At 41.8% G+C, this 27,795-nt stretch overlaps 1 protein-coding gene across 1 annotated transcript in view; it reads right to left on the reverse strand.

Annotated features, from left to right (window-relative positions):
* kif28 (kinesin family member 28) overlaps positions 1–26,484 on the reverse strand; it is a 68,600-nt gene extending 42,116 nt beyond the window's left edge. Inside the window, exons 1-10 of the mRNA XM_059985584.1 lie at positions 26,431–26,484; positions 25,179–25,370; positions 22,830–23,036; positions 18,430–18,465; positions 14,004–14,228; positions 9,344–9,498; positions 3,546–3,657; positions 2,826–2,893; positions 1,166–1,308; positions 606–727 (exon numbers count right to left, since the gene is read on the reverse strand). Coding sequence (XP_059841567.1) covers positions 606–727; positions 1,166–1,308; positions 2,826–2,893; positions 3,546–3,657; positions 9,344–9,498; positions 14,004–14,228; positions 18,430–18,465; positions 22,830–23,036; positions 25,179–25,370; positions 26,431–26,484 — 1,314 coding nt within the window. The remainder of the gene's footprint in view (positions 1–605; positions 728–1,165; positions 1,309–2,825; positions 2,894–3,545; positions 3,658–9,343; positions 9,499–14,003; positions 14,229–18,429; positions 18,466–22,829; positions 23,037–25,178; positions 25,371–26,430) is intronic.
* Positions 26,485–27,795: the final 1,311 nt, after the last annotated feature.

A 27,795-nucleotide genomic window follows, 5' to 3' on the forward strand; every position in this document is an offset into this window, starting at 1 on the left:
GTGCCACAAGAAGGGTGTGGGACAGGTGGGAGAGGTGTACCAGGGTGGGAAGTGGCCTGGGTGCGGACACACCCAGCCCTATGACACCAGGCAAGGTAATTTAATTCCAAACCATTGGTTTATTTATCATTTCAGACAGAATGTCTCTCTGGTGCTTCCTGCACCCTCCTCTCTCCCTTTCTCTTTTCCCAATCATGATTCCCCTCTCCCTGGCCCCTTCCCACACTCAGTCCACAATGAAGACCCATGTCAGAATCAGGTTTATCATCGCTCATGTTTGTCATGAAATTTTTTTTGCTGCAGCAGCAGTACAGAGCAATACATAAAATTACTACAGTACTGTGCAAAAGTTTTAGGCAGCCTAGCTGTATATGTGTTTAAGATTTTTGCATGGTACTATATTGTTTACTATGAATGAAGTTTATTTCGTTAAAAAAATCTGAAATGTTAACTATCCCTTACCATGGATGCTGCTGACCTGCTAGATATTCCCAGCATTTTTATCTTTATTTCAGAGTTTCAGCATCTGCAGTCTTTTGCTCTTTGACTAGACATACATTAGTAATTAACTGACTGAGGTCAGGATCCTTATTCATCATCCATACCTGCATGAGGTTTGTGTATCGATGTTTCCATTCTTTTTGTGCTTTCTCAAGGCGCTGCTCCCACGATGTTTGAATCTCCACCATCTGGAGCTCATTCTCAGTCAGCAGGCGTCGTAGCTTCTCTGGTGAGGAAAGGATAGCATGCTTTCAAATGGTGGAGCATGAGGTACCCCAACAGAGGCAAAGTGTTAGGGACTGTGGAGAGGAGGGAAGGGCAGGAATTTAAACTGGATGGAGACAAGAAGATTAACTGCTGCAAGTGAAATGAAGATTACTGAGTCCTGAGTGAGGCTTGGGGAATGTTGGGATTGTTTCATTTTGATTGCTTTTGTACTCACAGTTCAGATGCTTCTCTTGCTAAAGTACCAGCTCCCCAAATATTTACAAATGGCTGTACTGACCTTGATAACGTATCAAGATCTTAAACAGCAAACTCTGCTAATTTAGCTTCAGGACTTTCACCAGATAACTTCATCTCAAAAGACAACATGACAGGCTGTGGTATTGCTGAATTAAGAACTAAAACCTTTACATTCTACTTTCCAGTCAGAGGTTCCTACCTGTTTCCTCCTCTGCCCTTTGCCCAGAGTTTCTCATTTTCATGATCTTTAACTGCAATTTGGCATTCTCGGCTTTTAACTCCTGAATAAGTCGCTCTGTTGGATTTTCATTTATCACTGCCTTGTTCCGAATATTTTTTGTCCTTTGGGCATTAAAATGCAAATAGACATAAACACGGGGAACAGGGAGACAGACACAAAATGCTGGAGGAACTCAGCAAAACAGGATGAAGGGTCTCCACCCAAAACATTGACTGTTTATTCTCTTTCATAGATGCTGCCTGACCTAAGTTAGTTTTTCAGAGATACAGGTCTTTCTGGCCCAACAAGCTGCACCACCCAGCAACACACTTATGTAAACCTAGCCTAATCACAGGACAACTTACAATGACCAATTAACCTTCTAACCAGTATGCCTTTGGACTGTGGAGGAATCCAGAGCACCCGAAGGAAACACACGTGGTCACAGGAAGGACATACTAACTTCGTACAGATGGTGTCAGAATTGAACTCCAGACTCCGATGCCCCGAGCTGTAATAGTGTCACATTAACCGCACTTTGTGTGTGTAGTTCTGGATTTCCAGCATCTGCAGAATCTCGTGTTGGGAACAGGGAGATTAATCCACACAATCCGAATTCCATCATCGAGTTGACCATTGGTCAATGACGAATAGCCTCCCAAACACTTAAGGGAAGAGAAATTTCCAAAGATTCATGTGTCTCTAAGGAAACAAAATACCCCTCATCTCTATTTTCAGTGGTCAACTGTCCAGCTCAATTGGCTGCCTCCACACCTGAACTAGAAGATCACAGGTTCAAGCTTCTCCTCCAGAGCCCAGCAGTAAATCATGGTTTATTCTCTAAAGCAATACCAGGGGTTGCAGTGTCAGAAGTGCCATCATTCAACGTCAAAGTAAGTTTATTATCAAAGTTCATATATACAATCCTGAGATTCATTTCTTGTGGGCATACTCAATAAATCCAATAACCATAATAGACTCAATGAAAAACCTACCGACAAGGCAAACTGTGCAAATACAAAAAGAAAGAAGAAATAATAATAACAATAATGAGTAAATAAGCAATAAATATGATGCACACAAGAAAGTCTGCAAATGCTGGAAATCCAAAGCAACACACATAAAATGCTGGAGGAACTCAGCACGTCAGGCAGCATTTACAGAAATGGACAAACGGTCAACGTTTCAGGCTAAGGTCCCTCTTCAGGACTGGGGGCGGGGGTGACACTGGAATGAAAAGGTGGGGTGGTGGTGGAGGGAAGTAGACTAGCAGGAAGGTGATAAGTGAAGCCAGGTGGGTGGGGAAGGAAGGTCAAGGGCTGGAGAAGAAGGAATCAGATTGGAGAGGAGAGTGGACCATAGGAGGATGATAAGTCACAACTTGGTGTAAAGAATATTCCTGATAACAATTCAAAATTCTTCCTCTGTGTTATGACCAATATTTATCTTTCAACTACAATCACCAAAAAGCACCAGATCTATTCATCACCACATTCCTAATGTAAATGCAAAACGACAATGAGCTATCACAATAGTGGCTCTAACAGAATCTCAGTGTTAGTAAAGTACTCCAGAATGGCACAAGTCAGGTTTAACAACGTAGGCCAATTCTCCCCCAGTAAAACTCCCCATCATTTACCTTTCAGCGTAACGTAACGTTGAGAGAGTTTCCTCGTAACAAATGTCAGCTGGACTGACTGCTGCGATCTATAAGAGAATTGAAAGGTTTGTTCATCAAAGAGAGAGACAGCAGTGACAGAGTAACACAACAGAGAAACAGGCTCTTCAGCTCAACTGGTCCATGCAGACCACAGCATCCTCCCTGCTAATCCCAGTTGCCCATGTTGAACCCATAATCCTGCAAGTCCTCCCCCTCAATGTACCTATCCAAATGTTGCAATTGTACCCGCTTCAACCACTTCCTCTGGCAACTCGTTCCAGGTCCTCACTACTCTCTGTGTAAAGGAGTGATCTCTCAGGTCTCTTCAATATCTCCCCTCTTATCTTGTGTCTGTGCCCTCTAGCTTTGGACTCCTCAACCCTGGGGGAAAGACTATGCCTGACCACCTTATCCACATTACATGACATCAGCCCTTAGTTCTCCTGTGCTCCGAGGAACAAAGATCCCACGTGGCCAACTTGTAACTCAAGCCCTCAAGTTCAGGCGACATCCTCAGAAATCCCTTCTGCACCCTCTCCAGCTTGGCATTGTCTTTCCTGTAACAGGGTGGCCATAACTGTACACAGTGCTCCAAGTGTGGCTTCACCAACTACAACATCATGTCCTGTGTGAGAATGGCTCACTGGTGCCAACATTGTGGACGCTTTTTTAGGCGGGGCAGGTTTCCTGAGCACTTACCATCAGAGTCTTGCTGTTCCCACCCAGGGCAGGCTGCAGGAGTTTAGTAAGTGTGGAGTTTCTATAGGGTATGTGGGGCATCCTCTTCCCCATAGCTGATTCTGCTAAGGCGCTGGGGAGAAATACAGAGAGAAAAACACTTGATAATACATGTCCACAGAGGATGAAGGATGAGGTGCACACCGACGAGATTCTGCTGCTGCTGGAAATCCAGGGCTGCACCGATAAAATGCTGAAGGAACTCAACAAGTCAGGCAGCATCTATGGAAAGGAATAAACAGTCATTTCAGGTTGAGATCCGTCATCAGCACGGCGACTGTCAGGGTAAATTAATAATCCAGAGGGCTTGATTAACAGAGAACGAGAATTCAAATCGCTTTGTGCCAGCTTATATATTTAAGTTCAGTATAAAATGATGGAAATGAGAAGCTGACTTTGGGGAAAGTTGCTAGCAAGGTTTTATTGCTGTTAAACTAATGCCCCATTGTCTGTTCGGTCAGTAATCTGACCAAACAGTAATCCTAACTGGTGCGGCCTGTGTGCTTTCAGCAGCATGTTGACTGTCTTGTCTAGTATTGCTTATCATCCCTATCAGTTTAATGATGTGAGATACAACCATAAGGTATAGGAGCAGAACTAGGCCATTGGGCAATTGAGTCTACTCCGCCATTCAGTCATGGCCAATTTATTTTACCTCTCAGCCCCATTCTCCTGCCTTCTCCCTGTAACCTTTGACACCCTTATTAATCAAGAACCTCCTCTCTAAATATACCCAATGGCTTGGCCTCCACAGCCATCTATGCCTATGAATTCCACAGATTCACCACCCTCTGACTAAAGAAATTCCTCCTCTTCTCTGTTTTAAAGGGATGTCCCTACATTCTGAGCCCCCTGCTCCTAGAAACACCCACTATTAACAACACCTTCTCCATGTCCAGTCTATCTAGACCTTTCAAAATTCAATAGGTTTCAATAAGATTCCCCTCTCATTTTTCTAAACTCCAGCAAGTACAGGCCGAAAGCCATCAAACGATAACCCTTTCATTCCTGGAATCATTCTCATAAGCCTCCTCTGGACCTTCTCCAATGCCAGCACACCCTTCCTAAGATATGGGATCCAAAACTGATCACAATACTCCAAATGAGGTCTTATACAGAAAAGCCTCAACAATAGATCCTTGCTTTTATATTCTACTCCTTTAGAGAACCCTGCACTAGGACTTTCAGGTCCCTTTGCACCTCCAATTTCTGAATAAACTTCCCGTTTAGAAAATAATTTATGTCTTTATTCCTCCTACCAAAGAAAATGACCATACACTTCTCTGTACTATTTTCCATCTGTCACTTCTTTGCCTATTTCTTAATCTGTCCATGTCCCTCTGCAGAGTCCCTGCTTCCTAATACACTACCTGTCCCTCCATCTTTGTGCTAGTGTATCATCTGCAAACTTGGCCACAAAGCCTTCAATTCCATCACCAGATCACTAACATAGAATATGAAAAGCAGCAGATCCAACATGGACCCCTGCAGAACACCACTAATCTGACCTTGCGGTGGCATTGATGTAAGAAGGTAGGAGGGATAGGTGGAAGAGGTAAAGTCTGAAGGAGAATCTAATAGGAGAGGAGAGTGGGCATGGGAGAAAAGGGAGGAGGAGGAGGAGAAGGAGAACTAGAGAGAGGTGATTTGCAGGTGAGAAGAAGAGAGGGGAGAGAGGGTAACCAGAATGAGGAATGGAAAAAGAGAGAAAGAGGAAGAGGGGAGAAATTTACTAGAAGTTGGAAAATCAATGTTCTTGCTGCATGAGGCTACCCAGATGGAATACAAGGTGTTGCTCCTCCAACCTGAGTTTGGCCTCATCACAGTAGTAGAGGAAGCCATAGACCAATGTGCCAGAATGGGAATGGGAAGTCAAATTGATATGGGTAGCCACCATGAGACCGTACCTCTTGAGGCAGACAAGAGTGAAGGCACATGACATAGTGGAACCTGAATATGTGTCGGGTCTCACCAATGCAGGGGAGGCCACTGTCTCCTCCCCTGTAATGGTGGTGAGGGAGGAGGTGTAGGGCAGGAGTAGCTCTTGTCCTGCTTGCAGGGATAAGTACCAGGAGGGACAAATGGACAAGAGAATCAGGTAGGGAGCAAGCTCTATGAAAAGTTGAGTGTGAGTGGGATAGATGTGTTCCCATTGGAGATGCTGGAGGTTAAGTTTCATGGGGTGATAAGGCCAAGGGGAACCTTGCCTCCATTATGATGGTAGGAGGATGAGTGAGGGCAGATATGTGGGAAATGGAGATGTGGGTGAAGGCAATCAACAGCGGAGGAAGGGAAACCCATTCTTTGAAAAAGGGGGACATCTCAGATGTTCTAGAATGGAAAGCCTGATCCTGGGAATAGATGTGGTGAAGACAGAGGAACTGAAAAAAGGGAATAGCATTAGTACTAGTGACAGGCTGAGAAGAGGATAGTCAAGATAATTGTTAGAGTCGGTAGGTTTGTAAAATATGGCAGTGGATAATTTGTCCTGAGAGATGGAGATAGTGATCAAGTATCAGAGATGGATCAAATAACTTTTAGAGCAGGGTGGAAGTTGGAGACAAATTTGGTGAAATTGATGAGCTCAACATGGGTGCAGGAAGCTGCACCAATGCAATCATCAATGTAGCTTAAAGAGAGCTGGGGAGCATTACCACGGAAGGCTTGGAACATGGACTGTTCCACGTCACCAACAAAAAGGCAGGCATAGCTGGGGTCTATCTGAGTGCCCACGGCTACACTTTTGGTTAGGAGAAAGTGGGAGGAATTGAAAGAGAAGTTGTTGAAGGTAAGGGTCAGTTCCGCCAGGTGGAGAAACATTTAACTGACAACAATTAGCAGGATTGTTAATGATATAACCACGAGGACTTCAGGATAGCATTACTGAGAGAGAGAGCCAAAGTTAATTGACATTTACTGTCAAGGCCACAACTTGTAATAATAGAAGCACAGATTGAGTAGCCAGGCAGAGACATTTTCCCCAGGGCAGGAGTAGCTAATACCAGGGGGCATAATGTTAATGTGATGAGAGGGAAGTACAGGAAGGGATGTCAGAGGTAAGTTTTTTTTTACACAGTGAGTGGTGGGTCTGTGGAAGGCCCTACTAGGGGTGGTGGCAGAGGCAGATACACTAGGAGAATTTAAGAGACTCTTGATAGACACATGGATGATCGAAAAATGGAGGGCTATGACAGAGGGATCTTAGGGGCAGGTTAAAAGACTGGCTTAGCATTGTGGTCCTGTAGTGTGCTGTAAAGATTTTTGTTTGCTCGATCCAAAGTACAAATCAACTTTTATTATCTAATGGCTGACAGTGTGAATGTTTTGGTTACCACTTCATGCCACCGTTAATGTCTCTCTGTGAACCCTAGTTAGAATACATCATAAAACAAATAATTATTGCAAAGAAAGCCAATATATCTGTACAAACGTTCACAGAATAACTCTTCTGGATAGGTCGAAGGCAGCAATAATGGGCTTCATGAGACTCCCTTAATGCCAAATCACCAATCCATGGGATCATTCTAAGGGGGCAATGAGTAGTATTCCTTTCCTTTATTGGGCTAGTGTTACCCAGGAGTTTATTTTTTCTCTCCTGGGTTGGGGAGGTTTCAGCATGTCTTAGGGACACGAGACCAAAAGTAGATAAATATGCCATTGTGAGTGTGCCATGGTCTTGGTAGAACAGTTGATGTCCCCTCCATCCAAATGGCATGGTGTTGTGTTTGGCAGCAAACACTGGCCCACTCACAATCCTCACTGGCTCAGAAACAGTGGTAGGAAAACTTGATGGAGATTCTCGCCAGTTGCACAGAAACACTTGCATAAAAATGTGAAAGGACTGACTTTCCTTGTAGCATATCCATGTCAGCAAAGGCACCTTGAACAGGCACATGGGTAACTTTGAAGGGGCATGAGTCAAATGAAGGTAAACAGGACTAGCTCAGGTGGGCATCTTGGGTTGAAGGGCCTGTTTCTGTGCTGTATCCTATGACTCATGTTGAGTATGATGTTCTCCTGGGGGGTTCTTCATTGGTCGGTCTTTGGCTAGTTGACCTAGGACTCTATGTGAGCAATGGCATCAGGTGTAGCATTGAAAATCTCAGGTTTGAAGAATCTATGGGGAGTTGGTTACTAAGCTAGAGAAACCTCTGTATCGTCTCAGTCCTCACCCACATCCACAGTCTCACTGAAGAAAGGGAATTGCTGGATCAGGTTCTGCCACATCCCCACACGAATTATAATGGAGAAAGTGGCTTAAACAAACAAAATTGACGTATCATGCACAGCAACCACTTCAAAACCACAACAGACTCAGTACACTGGAGGGGAAAGCAAGGGATAAACCATCCAGGGCTTCTGCCCTTCATTGGGCAGAGGACAAACAATTCACGGGACAGGTAAGGCCAGCTGTTCTGCCACATTCTACTGCCTTCCCTTTCTTCTGTCCTGCATCACGTCCCTGGGCTTGAGTATGTGCAGGCATCCTGGGAGGCACTGGGCAAAACTTCTGATAGTTCCAACAGTCAAATACACTCTTGAAGATTTCTTCCACGTTAACTGAACTTTTCACAACATCTGGAGAAGAGGAATGAAAAGAATTGGTGAAATAATGTTCAAACCACAGTCACCTCACTGGATAATTACTTACTGCCAAATGGAAACCATTTGAAACCTGTTGTGTGCAGTGCTGCACTAAAGTCTTAGGTACCTTAACTATATATATGTACCCGAGAATTTTGCACAGTACTGTACTTATCAACATGGAGTGGAGAGTGAGTTTGTATATCTAGCAGGAGGAAAGGATATTGAGAATGGTGAGGGAGATGTGGTGAGGGAGATGTGCCAAGGGAGGGCTGAAGGACAGATGGCAGAAAAAGAGTGCCAGTGTAGGGGGTGGGGGTGACACAAGTTCAGATACACCCAGCCCTGAGACACCAGGCAATGACATTTGATGCCAAACAATTGGTTTATTGATCATTACAGAACGTCCTTTGGTGCTTTCCATTCCCTCTGATCCCCTTTTCCCAAACATGATTCCCCACTCCCTGTCTCCTTCCCAGTCTCAGTTCACAATAGAGACCCATATCAGAATAAGGTTTATCATCACTCACATGTCACTAAATTTGTTTTTATTTGCGGCAGCATTACAGCGCAATACAGTATATAAAATTACTACAATACTGTGCAAAAGTCTTAGGCACATATATATAGAAAGGGTGCCTAAGACGTTTGCACAATACTGTAATAATTTAGGCACATACATTACTGTTCAAAAGTCTAAGGCATGTATTTATAGCTAGTGTGCCTAACAGTTCTACGCAGAACTATCCAAAAAATTTCAGGCATCATCTCCCTGCTGAAAGTTCTTAAATACCAATGCAAGCCTTTAGTATATTCAAATTGTGTAGTAATTTCAGAACTAATCTGCATTTTTTAGCAGAAGCATCAGTTGACTGTGTAGTTTTCCCATTTGGATATTTATTGTTGTGGTAATTTTTCTTTAAATGTTGATGCTGTTACTGTTGCCTGAACCTTAAGCAATTTCAGTCAGAGTTTTTCAATAGAAAAAAATGCAGCTCTTGCCAGACATGACAGAAAATTAACAATGTTATTGAATTTACAATAATATTCCCAGACTTTTTTTTAAAAAGAAAAGGCTTAAAAATTGACTATAAAATGCACCTGAAATAAGGAATCAGAAAAGCTTTAATTTTGCCACCTTGTACAGTTTGTTTCAGTTCTGGGAAGCACCTCACCTGATGACGTTTCCCAGGGTGGTCAGGCTGAGGTTGATAGCCGTTCCCTCCCTGAGACGGTCCCCCTCAGAACCCGAGGACTTCTGCCGTTCACTACCAGCCAAATCCACCAAGTTTATGTTGGACTGTTTCGTCAGGTGCTCTTTTAAAAATACCTGTGAGAAAGCACGTCAAATAATTTGGATGCAAGATGTACCGCAGATGCTGGAAATCCAGGGCAATACGCTCAATGTGCTGGAGGAGCTCAGCAGGTCAGGTAGCATCTGTGGATGGGAATAAGCAGTTGATGCTTTGGACTGAGACCCAGTCCTGCTGAAGGTTCTCGACCAGAAACGTCGACTGTTTATTTTGCATCCATAGATGCTGCCTGACTTGCTGAGCTCCTCCTGCACATTGGGTGTATTGCTCAAGGAATTTGGAGCTTGATCTTATTTTCTGAGAAATTTGCTTTCAACCCCTTGAAAATGAGCTTCATTCAATATTAAATAGTGCCTCGATGTCATTAAGCAGGTATTCTAAAGCAAAATTAGCAATATACAGTAGTAAGGAGATCAATGGAATTGGCTACCAATGGTAGAGTGCATAAGAATAAGTAGATTATTGTATGAAAATGTCTTCATTTTGATGGCAAGATCAAGTTGCCATCAATCACTACTCACAGCAGAATGATTATTTCATAATTCCATTATTATAGTTTTATGTTTATATTTGTTATATTGATTACATTGTTTTGTTGACATTGATTGAGGGCTAACTCATGACCAGAACTTCATGGCAAGTTCACCTGCTTTGCTTTGCACAGTGAGGTAGGTGCTTTTACCTCACACAACTTGCAACAGAACTTGATCCCCATTCTCACTCAGATCGGCAATACAAATCCATGGCCAAACTTCCAAACCATAAACCACAAGGGCAGTATGGTAGCGTAACACAATTACAGCACCAGTGGCTCGGGTTTAGTTCCACAGCTGTCTGCACTCCCCCTGACCAGGTGGGGGCGCTCCAGCTTCCTCCCACATTCAAAGATGTACAGATTAGTAGGTTAATTGGTCACATGGGTGTGACTGGGCAGCATAGGTTCACTGGGCCAGAAGGGCCTGTTATATACCGAGTTGTATCTCTAAATAAATGAAAAAATAAATAAACTCCAAAACATCATTGATGGCTGCTAGTTCCATATATAAACCAGCAAGTGACTTTATGTTAAACACAGCTGAAAAGGGCCAATTTAACTTTGAGTTTAAACTAGCAGTATTCGCAAACTATGATGCAAAAGTAAAAGTGCTGCCAATTTGTGTCCGGAAGCACTTGCAAATGCTCTGTCTACATTAACGATACTGAAACTTGAACAGGTGCACAAGTGCAGGAAACTTCTGAAAATTAACATCAGTGCCACAATTGTGTCTATGAGCAAACATGAGGAAATCTGCAGATGCTGGAAATTCAAACAACAACACACACAAAATGCTGGTAGAACACAGCAGGCCAGGCAGCATCTATAGGGAGAAGCGCTGTCGACGTTTCGGGCCGAGACCCTTCTATGATGTGTTTTCCTTATGATATTGATGCTGTTCCTTTGATTATAATCCACAACTCACTAGTCAATGCAATTTTTGTTTAAAATATTCAATACTTGAGAATAATCAGTTTCTAGAATGTCACAACACAAAAGGAACTTTTTCAACCTCAACCTGTTGTGCAATGCAATGAGTCCCATTCCCCTGCTTTCTTCTGTTAGCTGAGCTAAATTTTCTGTTTCAAATATTTATTTCCCTTGAGGGACCTGTTGTTGAATGGTATTTTTGATTGGAAAAGAACACTGGCAAAAATGACAGCAGAGTAGCAATGGCTGAAATTTCTAGAGGCAATTCAGAAGGCACATCCCCAAGAGGAACAGGTATTCTAAAGGCAAGGTGGCTAACCGTGGCTAACAAGAGAAGTCAAAGCAAAACATAAAAGCCAAAGAGAGGGCAGATAAAAGAGCAAAAATTAATAGGAAGTTAGAGGATTGGGAAGCTTCTAAAAACCAACAGAGGACAACTTAAAAAGTCATTAAGAAGGTGGAATACGAAAGTAAGCTAGTCAATAATATTAAAAAGCATACCAAAAGTTTCTTCAGATACATAAAGTGTAAAAGAGAGACAAGAGTGGACAATGGGCTGCTGGAAAACGATGCTGGGGAGGTAGTAATGGGGGCCAAAGAAATGGCGGACAAACTGAATAAGTATTTTGCAGCAGCCTTCACTGTGGAAGACACTAGTATGGTGGAATTTCAGGTATCAGGGGTCATGAAGTGTGTGAAGTTACCATTACTAAAAAGGCCTCATTCTGAAATGCTTTTTCTTCGTAACCATCCAGGAAAATAGAGGAGCGCCCCAAAGAATGAATGACAGTTAAATGTTAGAACCCAAAAGTCCCTCCCAGCTCCCCCCTCCCACGGCAGCAAACAACAATCCCCCTCCCCCCAACAGCAAAAAAAAAAATCATCGGCACTGCCATCAAGCATTCAAGCTTGAGCAAAGCAATAGCAAAGACACAGATTTGAAGTTATTCCAAAGAATTCATGTTTCACCCAGTATTGGACATACCACAGGTTCTCTCTGTCCCCAACAAGGCAGAAAGAGGTGCCTCCATTTTCCCAGCAAGCAGGGAAACATAACATACTCATTGGTTTATGACATTAAAAGTCTGCCACGTCACTTTTTTTGCTCTGTGCCTGAAGATTGCAAAGATCCCAGGTCTCCAAGCACACAGTTGCAGATATCCTGACTCCCCTGATGACACATGGGTCTCCTGTTGTGACGCCGACCCTCGATCCATCCATCTCCAGAACCCCAAGATCCTAGGCTTTCGAATATGAGCTGGACTCTTGGGCCGAGCCCTTGGTGTGCCGAACAACAGCCAGTCATGGAACCCCAAGAGCGGGTCCCATTCTGACAAAGAGAAGGTTCTTTGGAAGCTGATAGGTCGGGAGATAGATAAGTCACCTGGATCAGATGATGTACACTCCAGGGTTCTGAAAGTGGTGACTAAAGAGATTGTGGAGGCATTAATAATGATCTTTCAAGAATCACTAGATTCTGGAATGGTTCCAGAGGACTGGAAAGTTGCAAATATCACTCCAAGAAGGGAGAGATGCAGAAGTAAGGAAACTATAGATCAGTTAGTTTGACCTCAGTGGTTGGGTAGATGTTGGAGTCGATTGTTAAGGTTGTGGTTTTGGGGTACATGATAAAATAGGCCGTAGTCAGCATGGTTTCCTCAAGGGAAAATCTTGCCTGACAGATCTGTTGGAATTCTTAGAAGAAACAATAAGCACAATAGGCAAAAAATAATCGGTTGATGTTGTGTACTTGGATTTTCAGAAGGCCTTTGACAAGGTGCCACACATGAGGCTGCTTACAAGCTGTGAGCCCATGATATTACAGGAAAGATTCTAGCCTGGATAAAGCAGTGGCTGATTAGTAGGAGGCAAAGAGTGGGAATAAAGTGAGCCTTTTCTGTCTGGCTGGTGGGTGACTAGTGGTGTTCCACAGTATTAGGACCAACTCTTTTAAATTGTAAGTCATTGATTTGGATGATGGAATTAATGGCTTTGTTGCAAAGCTTGTAGACGATGTGAAAATAGATGGAGGGGCAGGAAAATGATTACAGGATTGAATGGCTTGTCATATGATGAGCATTTGATAGCTCAGAGTCTGTTTTACTAGAATTCAGAAGGTTAGGGGGTGACCTTATTGAAACCTATTGAATGGTGAAAGGCCTTGATGGAGTCTATGTGGAGAAATGATTTCAATAGTGAGAGAGTCTGACCAGAGGATACAGCCTTAGAATAGAGGAGCATCCTTTTAGAACTCTTTAGCCAGAGGGTGATGAATCTGTGGAATTCTTTGCTACAGGAAGCTATGGAGGCCAATCCTTTATGTATATTTAAGGCAGATAGATTCTTGATTGGTCAGGGCATGAAGGATACAGGGAGAAGGCAGGAGATTGGGGCTAAAAGAAAAATTGGATCAGCCACAATGAATGGCAAAGCAGACTCGATGGGCCAAATGGCCTAATTCTGCTCCTATATCTTATGGTCTTATGGGATGGTGGCCTTTACTACAAGAGTATTAATAGATAGGAGCAAGGATGTGTAGCTGCAGCTGTAAAGGGAGTTATGTGTGCATTTTTGATCTCCGTATCTGAGGAAAGATGTCATGGTAGGAATGCAACTAAGATTCCTTCTTCTCCAACCTTTGGCTTTTCCCACCCACTTGGCCTCACCTGTCACCTTCCAGCTGAAGGTTACGTTGCCTTTAGAAATGTTTGCATTTAGGGCTAAGCCTCTCTGTTCCCACACCCGCTTTTAAATTCACATAGTGCCAAGCCTCTGTTCCCACATCCGCTTTTAAATTCAGCTTTATTTTGCTTTGCCACCATCTTCCTCCCAGAGTGAACAACTTTCCTCTTCACAACACCTAACTTCATTGGCCATAAGCTGTCCCTCAGCCAGTGCTACTGTCTCCTCTCTGTCTCACCATGTCCGCATTTCCCATCTAATGCAAATTCCTGATTCGCGAGCAGTTCCTTCACTTAATGGTAAACTTCGGCCAGGTTATTTCAATTGGCACTGAACTACAACTGGTGTTGTCACTCTGACCCAACGAGCTTGTACCTGCTTAAACTGCACAGTGACGATCATGTGCGATCGGCTGCTGGTCACATTGATATTGGTGGATGCTGTGCTCCGCTTCCTAGTTCCTTCCTTCATCAACTGTTCAATTTGCTCGTAGCTTTCACAAGGCACCAGTGTTATATCCTGCACGTAGAAGCCCCTTTGGGAGCTTTCACGCACTCTCAGCCCTCCAGGCTGCTTTGCCTCAGATAACAAATCCATCACCTGCAAAAGATATTAGCTGTAAGACTAACCAATTATGTGGGATCTTATTCCCCTGGATAATTTAAAAAGATTCAGTCCCTCAGGGTCAGTCTATTTATAAATTTCACATTGAGCAGATACTGGAATAACTCTTATCATTGAAACCTACCAAATGTTGAAAGGACTAGATAGGGTCGATATGGAGATGGTTCCTATGGCGGGGGGTATCCAGAACTAGAGGGCACAGCCTCAAAGCTGAGGAATGACCTTTCAGAACAGAAGAAAGGAGGATTTTTTTTAGCCAGAGAGTAGTGAATCTGTGGAATACACTGCCACAGACTGTGGTGGAGGCCAAGTCCATGGGTATGTTTAAGGTGGATGTTGATTGTTTCTTGATCGGTCAGGGCATCAAAGGATATGGTGAGAAGGCAGGTGTACGGGATTGAATGGGATTGGGGATCAGCCATGATGGAATGGTGGAGCAGACTCGATGGGCTGAATGGCCTAATTCTGTTCCTATGTCTTATGACAAAAATACAGCTGGACAATTATCAAGCGTGTTAATTGTTTGCGATTTCTCTGAAAAAATTATCAAGAAAACACCTGAAATAGTCTAATAGAGGAAGGGTTGATATTGAAAATGATTTTAATGATTTATTTTTGTCCTTTCAGAATCAGGCAGAGAATCATGTTTATTATCACTGACTTACTGTAAAATTTGTTGCTTTACAGCAGCAATACAGTGCAAGATGGAACAAATTAATAAAAGTTATAGTGAGAAATAAGTAAACAGTACAAAAGGGGAAGAGCGAGGTAGCATTCATGAACAGTTCAGAAATGAGATGCTGGAGGGGGAAGATCTGTTCCTTGTATGTGCATCCGCATGCTCCTGTACCTCCTCCCCGATGGTAGTAATGAGAAGAGGGCATGTCCTGGTTCTAACCTTATTTAATTTGTTTTTTGATTTACTCTTTTGATCTTGCAAAGCTCCTTAGCATTTAGTTTAGTTTCATTTATTTTAATTACTTAACTTTTCCACTATAAGTAGTGGATATTGTGGACAAGTTTGCAGACAACATTAAGATATGGTGGCGGGGTAGGTAGTTTTGAGGAAGTAGAGAGGCTACAGAAAGACTTAGACAGGTTAGGAGAATGGGCAAAGAAATGGCAGATGCAATACAGTGTTGGGAATGGTCATGCACTTTGGTAGAAGAAATAAAAGCGTAGACTATTTTCTAAATGGAGAGAAATTTTAAAAATCTGAGGCACAAAAGGACTTATGAGTCCTTGTGCAGGATTCCCTCAAGGTTAACTTTCAGGTTGAGTCACCGGTGAGGAAGGCTAATGCGATGTTATCATTCATTTTGAGAGATCTAAAATATAGAAGTTAGGATATAATGTTGAAGCTTTATGAGGCACTGGTGAGGCCTCACTTGGAGTATTGTGAGCAGTTTTGGGCCCCTTATCTAAGCAAGGATGTGTTGACATTGGAGAGGGTTCCGAGGAGTTTGACAAGAATAATTGTGGGATTGCAAGGCTTATTTTATGAGGAGCGTTTGAAGGCTTTAGGCCTGTACTCACAGGTGTTCACAATGAGAGGGGATCTCAATGAAACAAAATTTCAGAGATTAAAGGAGCTAGGGCTTTACTCTTTGGAGAGAAGGAGGATGAGAGGAGACATGATAGAGGTGTACGAGATATTAAGAGGAATAGACAGAGTGGACAGCCAGCGCCTCTTCCCCAGTGCACCACTGCTCAGTACAAGAGGACATGGCTTTAAGGTAAGGGGAGGGAAGTTCACGGGGGATATTAGAGGAAGGTTTTTCACTCAGAGAGTGGTTGGTGCGTGGAATGCACTGCCTGAGTCAGTGGTGGAGGCAGATACACCAGTGAAATTTAAGATACTACTAGACAGGTATATGGAGGAATTTAAGGTGGGGGGTTATATGGGAGGCAGGGTTTGAGGGTTGGCACAACATTGTGGGCCAAAGGGCCTGTAATGTGCTGTACTATTCTATCTTCTATGTTTAAACCCATTGAATGGTGAAAAGCCTCAAAAGAGTATTTATGGAGGGGATGTTTCCTATGGTGGTAGGGTGTAAGACCAGAGGGCACAGCCTCAGAATAGAGGGGTGTTCTGTTAGAATGGCGATGAGGAGGAATTTCTTTAGCCAGACAGTGATGAATCTGTGGAACTCTTTGCCACAGACAGCTGTGGAGGCCAAGTCTTTATGTACATTTAAGGCAGAGGATGATAGTCTCTTGATTGATCAGGGCATGAACGGTTACGGGGAGAAGACAGGATAATGGGACAGAGAGGAAAATTAGATCAGCCATGATAAAATGGCGGAGCAGACTCAATGGATAAATGGCCTAATACTGCTGCTATATCTTACGGTCTTATGGAGATGGCCCAGACCATCACAGGTAAAATCATCCTACACAAAGTACTGTCGCAGGAAAGGAGCATCCATCATGAGGTAACCCCACCACCCAGGCCATGCTCTCTTTCTCACTGCCTCCATCAGAAAGGTGGTACAGGAGCCTCAGGACTCACATTACCAGGTTCAGAAACGGTTATTATGCCTCAATCATCAGGTTCCTGAACCAATGGGGATAACTTCACTTGCCCCATCACTGAAATATACCCAAAACCTATGGACTCACTTTCAAGGACACTTCATCTCATGTTCTCAATATTTATTGCTTATTCATTTATTATTATTATTTCTTTCTTTTGCATCTGCACAGTTTGTTGTCTCTTGCGCACTGGTTGAATGCCCAATTTGGTGCGGTCTTTCATTGGTTCTATTATGCTAATTATTCTACATTACAGCAGCTATATCTCATTCAGAGTTTGAGGAGATTTGGTTTGTCATCTAAAACAATTGAGAACTTATACAGAACATTCTGACAGGCTGCATCACTGTTTGGGATGGGTGGGGGGGTCTACTACACAGGACCAATAGAAGCTACAGAAAAGTATAAAATTAGTCAGCTCCATCTTGGGTACTAGCCTCTATAGTATCCAAGACATCTTCAAGGAGCAATGCCTCAGAAAGGCAGTGTCCATCATTAAGGACACCCATCACCCAGGGCATGACCTCTTTTCATTGTTGCCATAAGGAAGGAGGTACAGAAGCTTGAAGGTACACACTCAATGATTCAGGAACAGCTTCTTCCCCTCTGCTATCTGATTCCTAAATGGACATTGAATCCATGAACACTTTAAAAAAAAATTTCTGCTTTTGCATTATTTTTAATTTACCTGTTTAATATCCCTATACACTCACTGTAATTCATTTATTTCTATATCCATCATGTATTTCATTGTACTGATCTCATTAAGTTTAAATTTCTTGACATATGCTGGTGATATTAAACCTGATTCTGATTCTATTATGGATTTATTGAGAATGCCCAGAAGAAAATGAATCTCAGGGCTGTATCTGTACTTTGATAAGAAATTTACTTGGAATTTTTGTTTTCCTGCTTTCAGTCTGGACTAGCTGTTAGACATGCACCAAAGCTTCTGCTGAAAAGTTCAGGGCAGGGGTCAACAGACCCTCGGTTAACAGTAGGGGTCCAAGGCATAAAAATGGTTTGGAACCTCTGGTTTGGCATGAATGTCTGATAATGGGCAGAAATGGACATCCTCGAGTACACTGCCAGAGTTATGGGCAGTTCACTGCCCCAACTTTACATACCAAGACAGAGTTTCAGTTTCAATCCATTAATGCCTGGTACAAAAGAACAGCATTCCTTGAAAAGGAAGTTTCAGCCAATGGACAAGCTGAGCAAAGGAAGATTCATGTGCCCATATCTAGAAAGAGCTCAGTCTTTACATGGAATTGTACAAACACCTGTGGACCATGACTGCCCAAGAAAATGCCAAACTTGAGAGGCAATCAGAAATTCCTGTTCTAATTAACTGAAGTACAGTTTAAATATATTACTTACTTATTTCACTGGAATTAATCCAATATAATAATAATAATAATAATAATAATAATAATAATAAAGATAGAAAAAGAAAGGAATCAATCCAACAGACCATTTTATAATTAAGATGCAAAAATCAATAGTGTCATTCTACTAAAATAAGCACATCAGGACGATTGATATTCAACAGAGTGGAAAGTCTGTTTCACTTACTGTCTTTATACTTTAAGATTGAACACCATTGAAATATTACATTTATTGCCAGAAGAGAAAAGGTTACCTTTTCATTGTAGATTTCCAACATGCTGAAATAAATCTGTAGAGAAAGAAAACAATGTGAGACTTTAGTGTCATGTTATACTCATCAAAATAATCCATTCATAACAGTCTTGTGTCTTTTACATTATTAACCTTTTGTCTTTCAGATGGTGATACTCCTTTTATCCTTTTAAACAATATTCATATTTTACCATTACCATACTTGGGTAAGAATAGGGAAATGCAATTCAATTATGATTAAATAGAATATATCAAAAACACTACAGCAATGCCAAAGTTCAAGTTTATTATTATTCAATGATATACAGATATACCACCAAATGAAACATTTCTTAGGACCGGGGTTCCCAACCTTTTCGCTGACTACTTGGTTAATGGTAGGGGTCCATGGCATAAAAAAAGGTTGGGAACCCCTGCGTTCTGGACTAAGGTGCACAACACAGTACATATAAATCACACACAACACATGAAGTAATATCACCACAAATAAATTAACAAATAATAAGGTGCAATTGCAACACAAGTTAAAAACTAAACAGTATAACACTACTGGCGCTTCATACGTGATGAGTCCTGGATGCTGGCAGGCAGTTCAGTTGCTTCATGGCCTGGGGGAAGAAGCTGTTTCCCATCCTAACAGTCCTTGCCCTAATGCTACAGTACCTCTTTCCTAATGTAGAAGGTCAAAGAGATTGTTGACAGATGGATGGGAGGTTGTTAATGACTCTGCCTCTCTTCTTCCCTCTGCTAAAAGCCTGAAAACATGCACCACCAGGCTCAAGGACAGCTTCTATCCCACTAATGTCAAAGTCTTGAAAAGACCTCTTGTATGTGTGGTGAACTACATATACCTGTCTGGACACGCCCCCTGCTGACTGCTCCTGTGGCTCCTCCCACAGACCACGGTATAAAGGCGATTGGAGACTCAGACTCCAGGATGTTGTGTGGTGGTCGTTTGCTGCTTGTTCTTTCTTCCAGCCAATAAAAGCCTATATCTCGCCTCATGTCTCCAAGTTATTGATGGTGCATCAGTATGACAAGGCAGACACTTGGCATCAGAATCTACCTTGTTACCACCTTGTTTTTTAATCATTTAGCTGCACATTTTCAGTAGCTTTTAGGTTTTATTTTGCATTGTTATTGTTTTACCTTACTCTGCACTGTGTAATGATTTGAAGTGTATGAACAGAATACAAGACAAACTTTTCACAGTATCTTCATACCTGTGACAATGATGAACCATTGCCAATCCTCAAACAGGATTTGCAAAATCATCTTGCTATTATTATAAACATTGGTTGGATCACACTTTGTTTACAGTTCTGAACATCAGACTACAGGAAGGATGTGGTAACAAGCGAGAATACAGAAGAGATTCACCAAAAGATTGCCTGGATTGAAGGGCTGCGGTGATCAGAGATCGTGTAGGCTGTGTTTATCTTCAATGGAACGTAGGAGGACGAGGGGTTTATTAAATGATGGAGGATGCAACAACAACCAAGGAACCAAATTTTTAACAGAATTAAACACTTGCTGTTGCTCATCACTTTATCTCTTTTCTTACTCGAGAAAACTGATGCCATCTTGATTAGAAGATTAACACAGCTGCAACCTGTTTTAGGTCAAAAGGGCAAAAAAAATTCTGCCTTAAACTTCAAAGAGAAATGGGATGCAGGAAAGGCAATGCAGTGGGAGGATAGCACTTTGTGTAGAAATTGGTGCTGATTGTTATTCTAATCAATCTGTTCTACAATCTACGTAGATGTCGCCGGTCAGATGGGTAACCAAGGTCTATACAGAACCCCCTACATTGCAGGCGGTGATGTTTTGATGCTTGAGTAATCTCTCAGTGTTCCTCTGTAACCCCATGACTGTTTTGGCGGTGTGCTCTTTCTGTTCTTGCTTGGTCCCCTGAATTCCTCCGTCCATCCTTTCACCTCCCTATTCACATCAACTTGAAATGTACTGCTTGGCTGCATTTTACTTCACAGAAAGAGTTTTGGAATGAAGAAGATTATCTGCTATTTACAGATAATATTTTATTGTTGGAGCCATAGTTAACAAGCTGACTGACAACAGCACTAGAATGGCCCAGTACTTCATGGTTAAACCACTTATACACAATATAGAGGGAAAATCTAACCACGCTGCCAGGAACATGGGAACACAAATTGGACTATGTGACCTCTCACATCTAACCGGCCTTCCATATGATTATGGATGATCTGCCCCAGGCCTCATCTCTTCTTCTGTGCTCGTTCCTCATAGCTCTCAATCCCCTGATCTTCCAAAAATTTATCCATATCACCTTCAGATACCTCCCATGGACCAGCCTCCACAACCCTCCCAGTTGAGATTTTCCCTAGACTTACCACTCATGGTGAGAAGAAATTATTACGTAATTTTCAATGACCCTCTTAACTAGTATTGGCTAGTAACTTTAACTATAGCATTGGTTGATTGGTAGGAGGCATAAAAGGATCCTTTTCTGGTTGGCTGCCAGTGACTAGTGGTGTTCTAACAATTTAAATGCTGAAATTGGTGGCTTTGTTGCCAAGTTTGCAGATCATACGAAGATTGGTGGAGGGGTAGGTAGTTTTGAGGAAACATGTAAGCTGCAGAAGGTTTTAGACAGATTAGAAGAATGGACAAGAAAGTGGCAAATGAAATACATTGTTCAAAAATGCATGGTCACGCATTTTGGTAGTAGAAATAAATGTGTAGACCATTTTCTAATCAGGGAGCAGATCCAAAAATCTGAGATGCAAGGAGTCCTGGGATTCATTGTGCAGAGTACCCTAAAGGTTAACTTGCAGGTTGAATTGGTGGTAAGGAAGGCAAATACAATGTTAGCTTTCATTTCAAGAGGTCCAGAATACAAGAACAGGACTATGTTGCTGAGGATTTATAAGGCACTGGTGAGGCCTCACCTTGAGTATTGTGAACAATTTTGGGTTCCTCATCTAAGAAAAGATATGCTGGCATTAGAGAGGGTGCAAAAACGGTTCACAAAGATGATCCTGGGAATGAAAGAGTTATCATACAAGGAGCATTTGATGGCTCTGGGTCTATACTCACTGGAATTTAGAAGGATGAGGGGGGATCTCATTGAAACCTTTCGAATGTTGAAAGGCCTAGACAGAGTAGATGTGGAAAGGATATTTCCCATAGTGGGGGAGTCTACGACAAGAGGGTACAGCCTGAGGATAGAGGGGCGTCCATTTAAAACCGAGATGCGGAGACATTTCTTTCACCAGAGAGTGGTGAATTTGTGGAATTTGTTCCTACATGCAGCTGATGAGGCCAGGTCATTTGGTGTATTTAAGGTAGAGATTGTTAGGTCCTTGATTGGACATGGCATTAAGATTACGGGGAGAAGGCTGTGGAATGGGATTGAGGAGGGGAGAAAAGATCAGCCATGATTGAATGGCAGAGCAGACTCGATGGGCCAAACAGCCTAATTTTGCTCCTATGTCTTATGGTCTTATAGTAACTGTGACCCTTATTTGAGACGGTCCTATCAGTAGAAGCATTCAGCTACCATCTCATGCCTCTTCAGATCTGATATACAGTAATTTCCAAATGATCCTCCAGTTATCCAGAATGTTTAGCTAACCATGGTTTTTCCTCATCTTATCCCCTAGCATGCTAACACCCCTCTAAGACCATAAGAATCAGCAGCAGAATTAGGCCATTCAGCCACTGAGCCATTGATTCCATCACAGCTGATTTATTATCCCTCTCAACTGTATTCTGCCTTCTCCCCGTAACGTTTGACACCCTGAAAATAAAGAACCTATCAACCTCTGCTTTAAATATACCCAATGACTTGGCCTCCACATCTCTGTTCTAAATGGACGTCCCACTATTCTGAGGCTGTGCCCTCTGGTCCTAGTCTCACCCACTATAGGAAACATCCTCTCCACATTCACTCTTCTAGGCCTTTCAATATTCAATAGGTTTCAAAGAGATTCCCCCTCATTATCCTAAACTACAACAAGTACAGACCCATAGCTATCAAATGCTCCTTATACGTTAATCAAGTAAAGTTAAACCTTATCTCAATCTTAGCCTACTAGAGGGGTTGATAATCAACAGAAGGTGGGGCTTTGGAAGCATCTTTTAATTATCTGATTCTATGAATGATTATTGGAGCAGCAAGCTGGTTTTATGTATCAAACTTCTAAGTTATTGTAATAAGTAGCTACAAAAGCAAGATGGGATCGTTAATATTATCCATTCTAATAATCTCTAAATTAACATCTTTTAGAAATTCAAGCTATATCACAAATTTATGAACAATCTCCAAGACTCATCCATACTTACTATTTAATTCAAAGTTATAACTCTCACCAGTCCCAAATAACCACATAGGTTAGCATAATGGTAGCTAATTCTTACCTGGTACTGTTTATCACATTCTTGATTTTGTTTAATTGCTTTGAACAGCTCGTCACAAATTAATGGGATTATTCCTCTGTCTGGTCCATAGCCAATCATGGAGTAACTTTTCCCTGAGCCAGTCTGCCCATAGGCCAACAGTGTAGTGTTGTATCCTTGCCATGCATTACTCAACAATTCTTGGCCCAGGTCATTGAACACCTTCCTCTAAGGAAGCAAATTTTAAACAAAATTACACATTGTCCTTTGCTCATCACTTTATCCCTTTTCTTACCCAACAACTCGCTCCATGTTGATGAGAGGATTCAACTGGAGTTAAGCTCTCTCTCCAGTTTGGTCCCATAAATATTAATATCCTTGTCAAATAAACAGCAGCCTCAAAGATATTCACCTGAGACCCCAAACAACAAGAATAATGTTCCAGCTTCCTACAACGCTTTATTTTATTTTCATTGAGATATAACGTGGAGTAGGTCCTTCTGGCCCTTCGAGCTGTGCCACTTTAACCCCAGACTAAGCACAGGACAATTTACAATGACCAATTAACCTGCCAACTGGTACATCTTTGGACTGTGGGAGGGAACGGGAGCACGCGGATGAAACCCACACTGTCACAGGAAGAATGCTACTGGTGGCAGTGGGAAGTGAATTTGTTACCCATTTTGTAAAGCGTTGTGCTAACATTATCCACTACCGTGCTGCCCTTTATACTAGGAAGTGCTTTTTGGTATCCTCAAACAGCCTGCCTTTAACTTTTAATGTAATTCTTAACCAAAGAAAAGGGTTCCTCTCCATCTGCATGATCAAATCCTCTAAACTTTGAACATAGCAGTGATACCATCCCATACTTTCCAAGGGTAAGGAGGACACCACTATAGATGCAGTCCAACCAGAGTGTACTGTAGCTCTGCTATTGTAACCTCAAACTGAAGTTCAAAATTTCATAAGCTCTTTTAAAACTAGCTTCATGGCATCATGCTTGTAATGCAGGCAACTCTGACAAGGTCAGGGTTCACTGCCCCGAGTGCTCCACCCACCTACCCTGCTGTAGAACCAAGTAGCTTGCTGGACTGTAGAGTCATAGAAAGGTACAGCACAGAAAGGCCCTTCGGCCCATCTAGGCTGCGCCAAGCCATATATCCCCATCGACCACAGTCCTCAATACATTACCATCCATGTATCTATCCAATCTTCTCTTTAAACATGGCTTGCATACACCACTTGCACTGGCAGCTCGTTCCAGACTTACACGACCTCCGAGTGAAGAAGTATCCCCTCGTTCCCCTTAAACTTTTCACCTTTCACCCTTAACCCATGATCTCTGGTTGTAGTTCCACCCAACCTCAGTGGAAAATGCTTGCTTGTGTTTACCCTATCTATACCCTTCATAATTTTGTCTATCTCTATCAAATCTTCCTTCAATCTTCTCCATCCCAAGGAATAACCTCCTTATCTTTTCAGTCTTTCCATCTTACTCGGGTCCTTCAGACCGGGCAACATCCTTGTAAATGGCCCTTGTGGTCTTACACGGTGAATGGTAGGGCACTGAGGAGAGTGTTTGCAAACGGCATGTAGGAATACAGGTCCATAATTCATTGAAAGTGGCATCACAGGTTGATAGGCTCGTAAAGAAAGCTTTTGGCACATTGGCCTTCATAAATCAACGTTGAGTTCAGGACATGGGATATTATGTTGAAGTTGTAAACTGGACATCTGCAACAATGTCTTATATACATGATCGGCTTCCTCGCTGTCCAGTACACCCCCAGTCTTGGTGTCATCTGCAAATTTACTGATCCAGTTAACCACTTTGATGTCTATTTCAACGATCTGGATGATAAACGCTGGACTCAGCACCGATCACTGTGGTCCTCAAGCCAGAGAGGCAACCAGGTACTATATTAGAAGTCAAGCTCATTGAATAATGCAACACAAGGAAACCTATGTTGGTAATTTTCTTCATTTGTACAACACATGTCTTTTGACTGTAAATGAATGAAAGGGCTTGCAGTCAGATATCCAATGTTCCCAATGCACACCAGAAAACATCAGACTGCAACTCACACTGTATCTTCATATCCTGTTCTAACATAACTTACAGATACTGTTGAATTCTGTCACCAGAAGTTTGAAAAATTACACAAAGAAAGCCACCCATAACCCTGAGAAAAGAATTTCTGAAGATTCCTGCAGGTAAACCATGTCCAAGCATCTGTTGATGGAACACCAGATGGACCCCAACTAGAAGGAAGGAAATCTGTGGCAGGCCTTCTGCTAGAGATTTAGCTTATATCTTGCACACTCGCTGGTAGAATAATTCTGGTACTGCCCAGAGGTACATCATCCCACCTGGTCTGCAAATTTGCTGGTAGGTCCATCAGGAATAAGTATCCCCTCCTCATTTCTAATGAATCCACTGTGTGACCAGTAGACTAGGTCAAATATGAAAGTTCTTGTGTTGCTCTGATTCCTTGGATCCCAAATTGTGATGCTGTTTAAAGCCACGGAGATTATACAGTTGCATCCAGCATCCTTCTCCGTCTGTTAAGAGTAACAAAGACACATGGGAGGTTACACAATATTAGAAGGTAGTGTAATATTAGAACACAATATTGAACTCAGTGTGGGGGGAACATTCAGGACATCTTTAGATCATTGGCAGAATACAATGGAGGCCAAATCATTATGTTCAAGAATGAGGTAGATGTGTGTTTTTTAAAATATAAATGAACATGGGAAGGCAGGAAGAGGTTACCAATGCGTATAACTGGCTATGGTTGTGTTGAATGGGTGGCCTTTTCTTGCTCCTTCTTTCCGACTTTTCTACGAATCTGACCTTCAGTTGGGAAGGAAGTGAAAGAGTTACATACTCCTTAATCGGGGCATTGGTATTCGTTAAGTTCTTCAAATGCAGGAAGGGTTTTGTCATCCCACAAGCTGCAGTTCTGATCCAGCCGCACTTGCATTTGATGCTTCAGCTATGCGTAAGAAAAAAGATTTTAATGAAATAACAACCTGGACTCGCTCTGTTTCAAAGGTGCTCTTTTTGAGCTGTTGATTTTCGTTATTCTGCCTCAGTTAACACAGGCACTGTATTTTATCCAAACTATGCTCCAATTTAGAGCAGAGACAATGATACATGGATACCACCATAACTTGTTCCAGTTTCTAACAATGGTTAAGTCAATACCTTTCCCATATAGTTTAAAATAAAACCACTATACTGTGGTTCAAACAGCATATTTATTAGCACATTGCAGATTTGGTCAAGCGAAAGACCAAGAAATTAGCACGGCCATAAATAGAAAAATACAAATATTGATGGCATTTTTAATCGCTCTGTACAGAGTTGACATGCACAGGGTGCTATTGATCACTTGATTATGGGGAAAATATCGAATTATATTTCTTCTTGCTATTTATTTAGTTTGTTTCGCAACCGAGGAAATGATCTCATCCAGTGTATACAGTATTTAAACACAATAATTCCCAATTTTGGTACAGAATATTCAGAGATCAAGATTTTTTAAAAATTGCAGTAGTTTCTTGAACTCTGGTAAAAGCTTGAATTATTTAAGCATGTACAGTACAACTCACTCACCTGGCTAAAGGCTCGGACACGGACTGCCACTCTCACACTGTCCACACTTGGCATTTCTCTTAATTCCACACAAACGGGTGATCCATAAGTTAATAAAAATATCACGCCCCAGCTGTTTGGTTAGGCCTAGTGTTTATTTCACTATAAGTGAGCAGCCCTTCTAAGAGTTGCTCACTTTTCACATCACTCTCCATGTGGGAGGTTTGTACATGGCTGTGCAGAGGGAAGACGATCAGATGTATCAAATGTAGCAGCTGAGTAGTAGGAGAGGGAGTTAGCAGAACAGGCTAACCTTTCAGAAAGCTAAAGACCTTGGGGTACGAGACAACCAGCCTGCCCCAGTGTCTCCACTATGTTTAAATGTGGCTCTAGGATGGGTTGAACAGAGGAAGCCCAGGTAGCACTGTTTTTAGATTTTTTTAAAAAGTCAGTAATTTTAGATCCAGAGCTAACAGCACTGCATTATTCAGAATGATAAAATAATAATGAAAGGGTGAACCTGAAACTTGATCACGGTCTTGCTGGTGACTGAATAGTTCTACAGGATTCTGAAACTAGTTTAAGGCCAACTGATACATTTTCAAATAGGGGTAACGGAAAAACCATCATACCTGACTTAATCTGATAGGGGTCTCAAATTCACTAAATCCATTAAACACAAAGTGGGGGGGGGGGCCCAAACAGAAGACTTTTTAAACATTATGAAGAGCTTTTTCCCCCCTCTCTACTTAACCAATAATTGAATTGAAACTGATTATGAACCTTGATAATTCATCAGACATACAACACTCAACGTTTTAGGAACAGCTTCTTCCTCTCCACTATCAGCTTTCTGAATGGACAATGAACCAACTCATGAGTACTACCTCACGATATTTGCTTACTTTTGGTACTTACTTAAATTTTAGTATATGTTTCTTATTGCAATTTATAGCATTATTTATATATTGCACTGCAATGTTGCCGTAAAACAATAAATTTCATGACATTTTTCAGTGATATTAAACCTGATTCTGAAATATTCAAATCTTGTTTGAAAATTTTGCAACCATGTGTGAATTTAGGAGAAGAGTTTCCTTGGTTGTTTATACTCTTATTAATTAACTTATGCATCCTTCATACATTTAATAGTGTTTTAGAGCAAGATTAATAAATACAATAAAAAGGCCAATTTAAAAAATCTTTTCATACCATAAGTATCAGACCACATTGTATCATGGAATCAAAGCATTTTATTTCAAAGCAATCATTTGATGCTAGCCAATGAAACTAATTGCACTTTCTATCTCTCAGTACAAGGCATTGCGCATTAAAACAATCTAGCTGTTCCCTGTGTCAGACAAATTAATATAATTGTGTCTCAGT

This window comes from Hypanus sabinus, chromosome 12 (genome assembly GCF_030144855.1).
Source record: "Hypanus sabinus isolate sHypSab1 chromosome 12, sHypSab1.hap1, whole genome shotgun sequence".
NCBI lineage: Eukaryota > Metazoa > Chordata > Chondrichthyes > Myliobatiformes > Dasyatidae > Hypanus > Hypanus sabinus.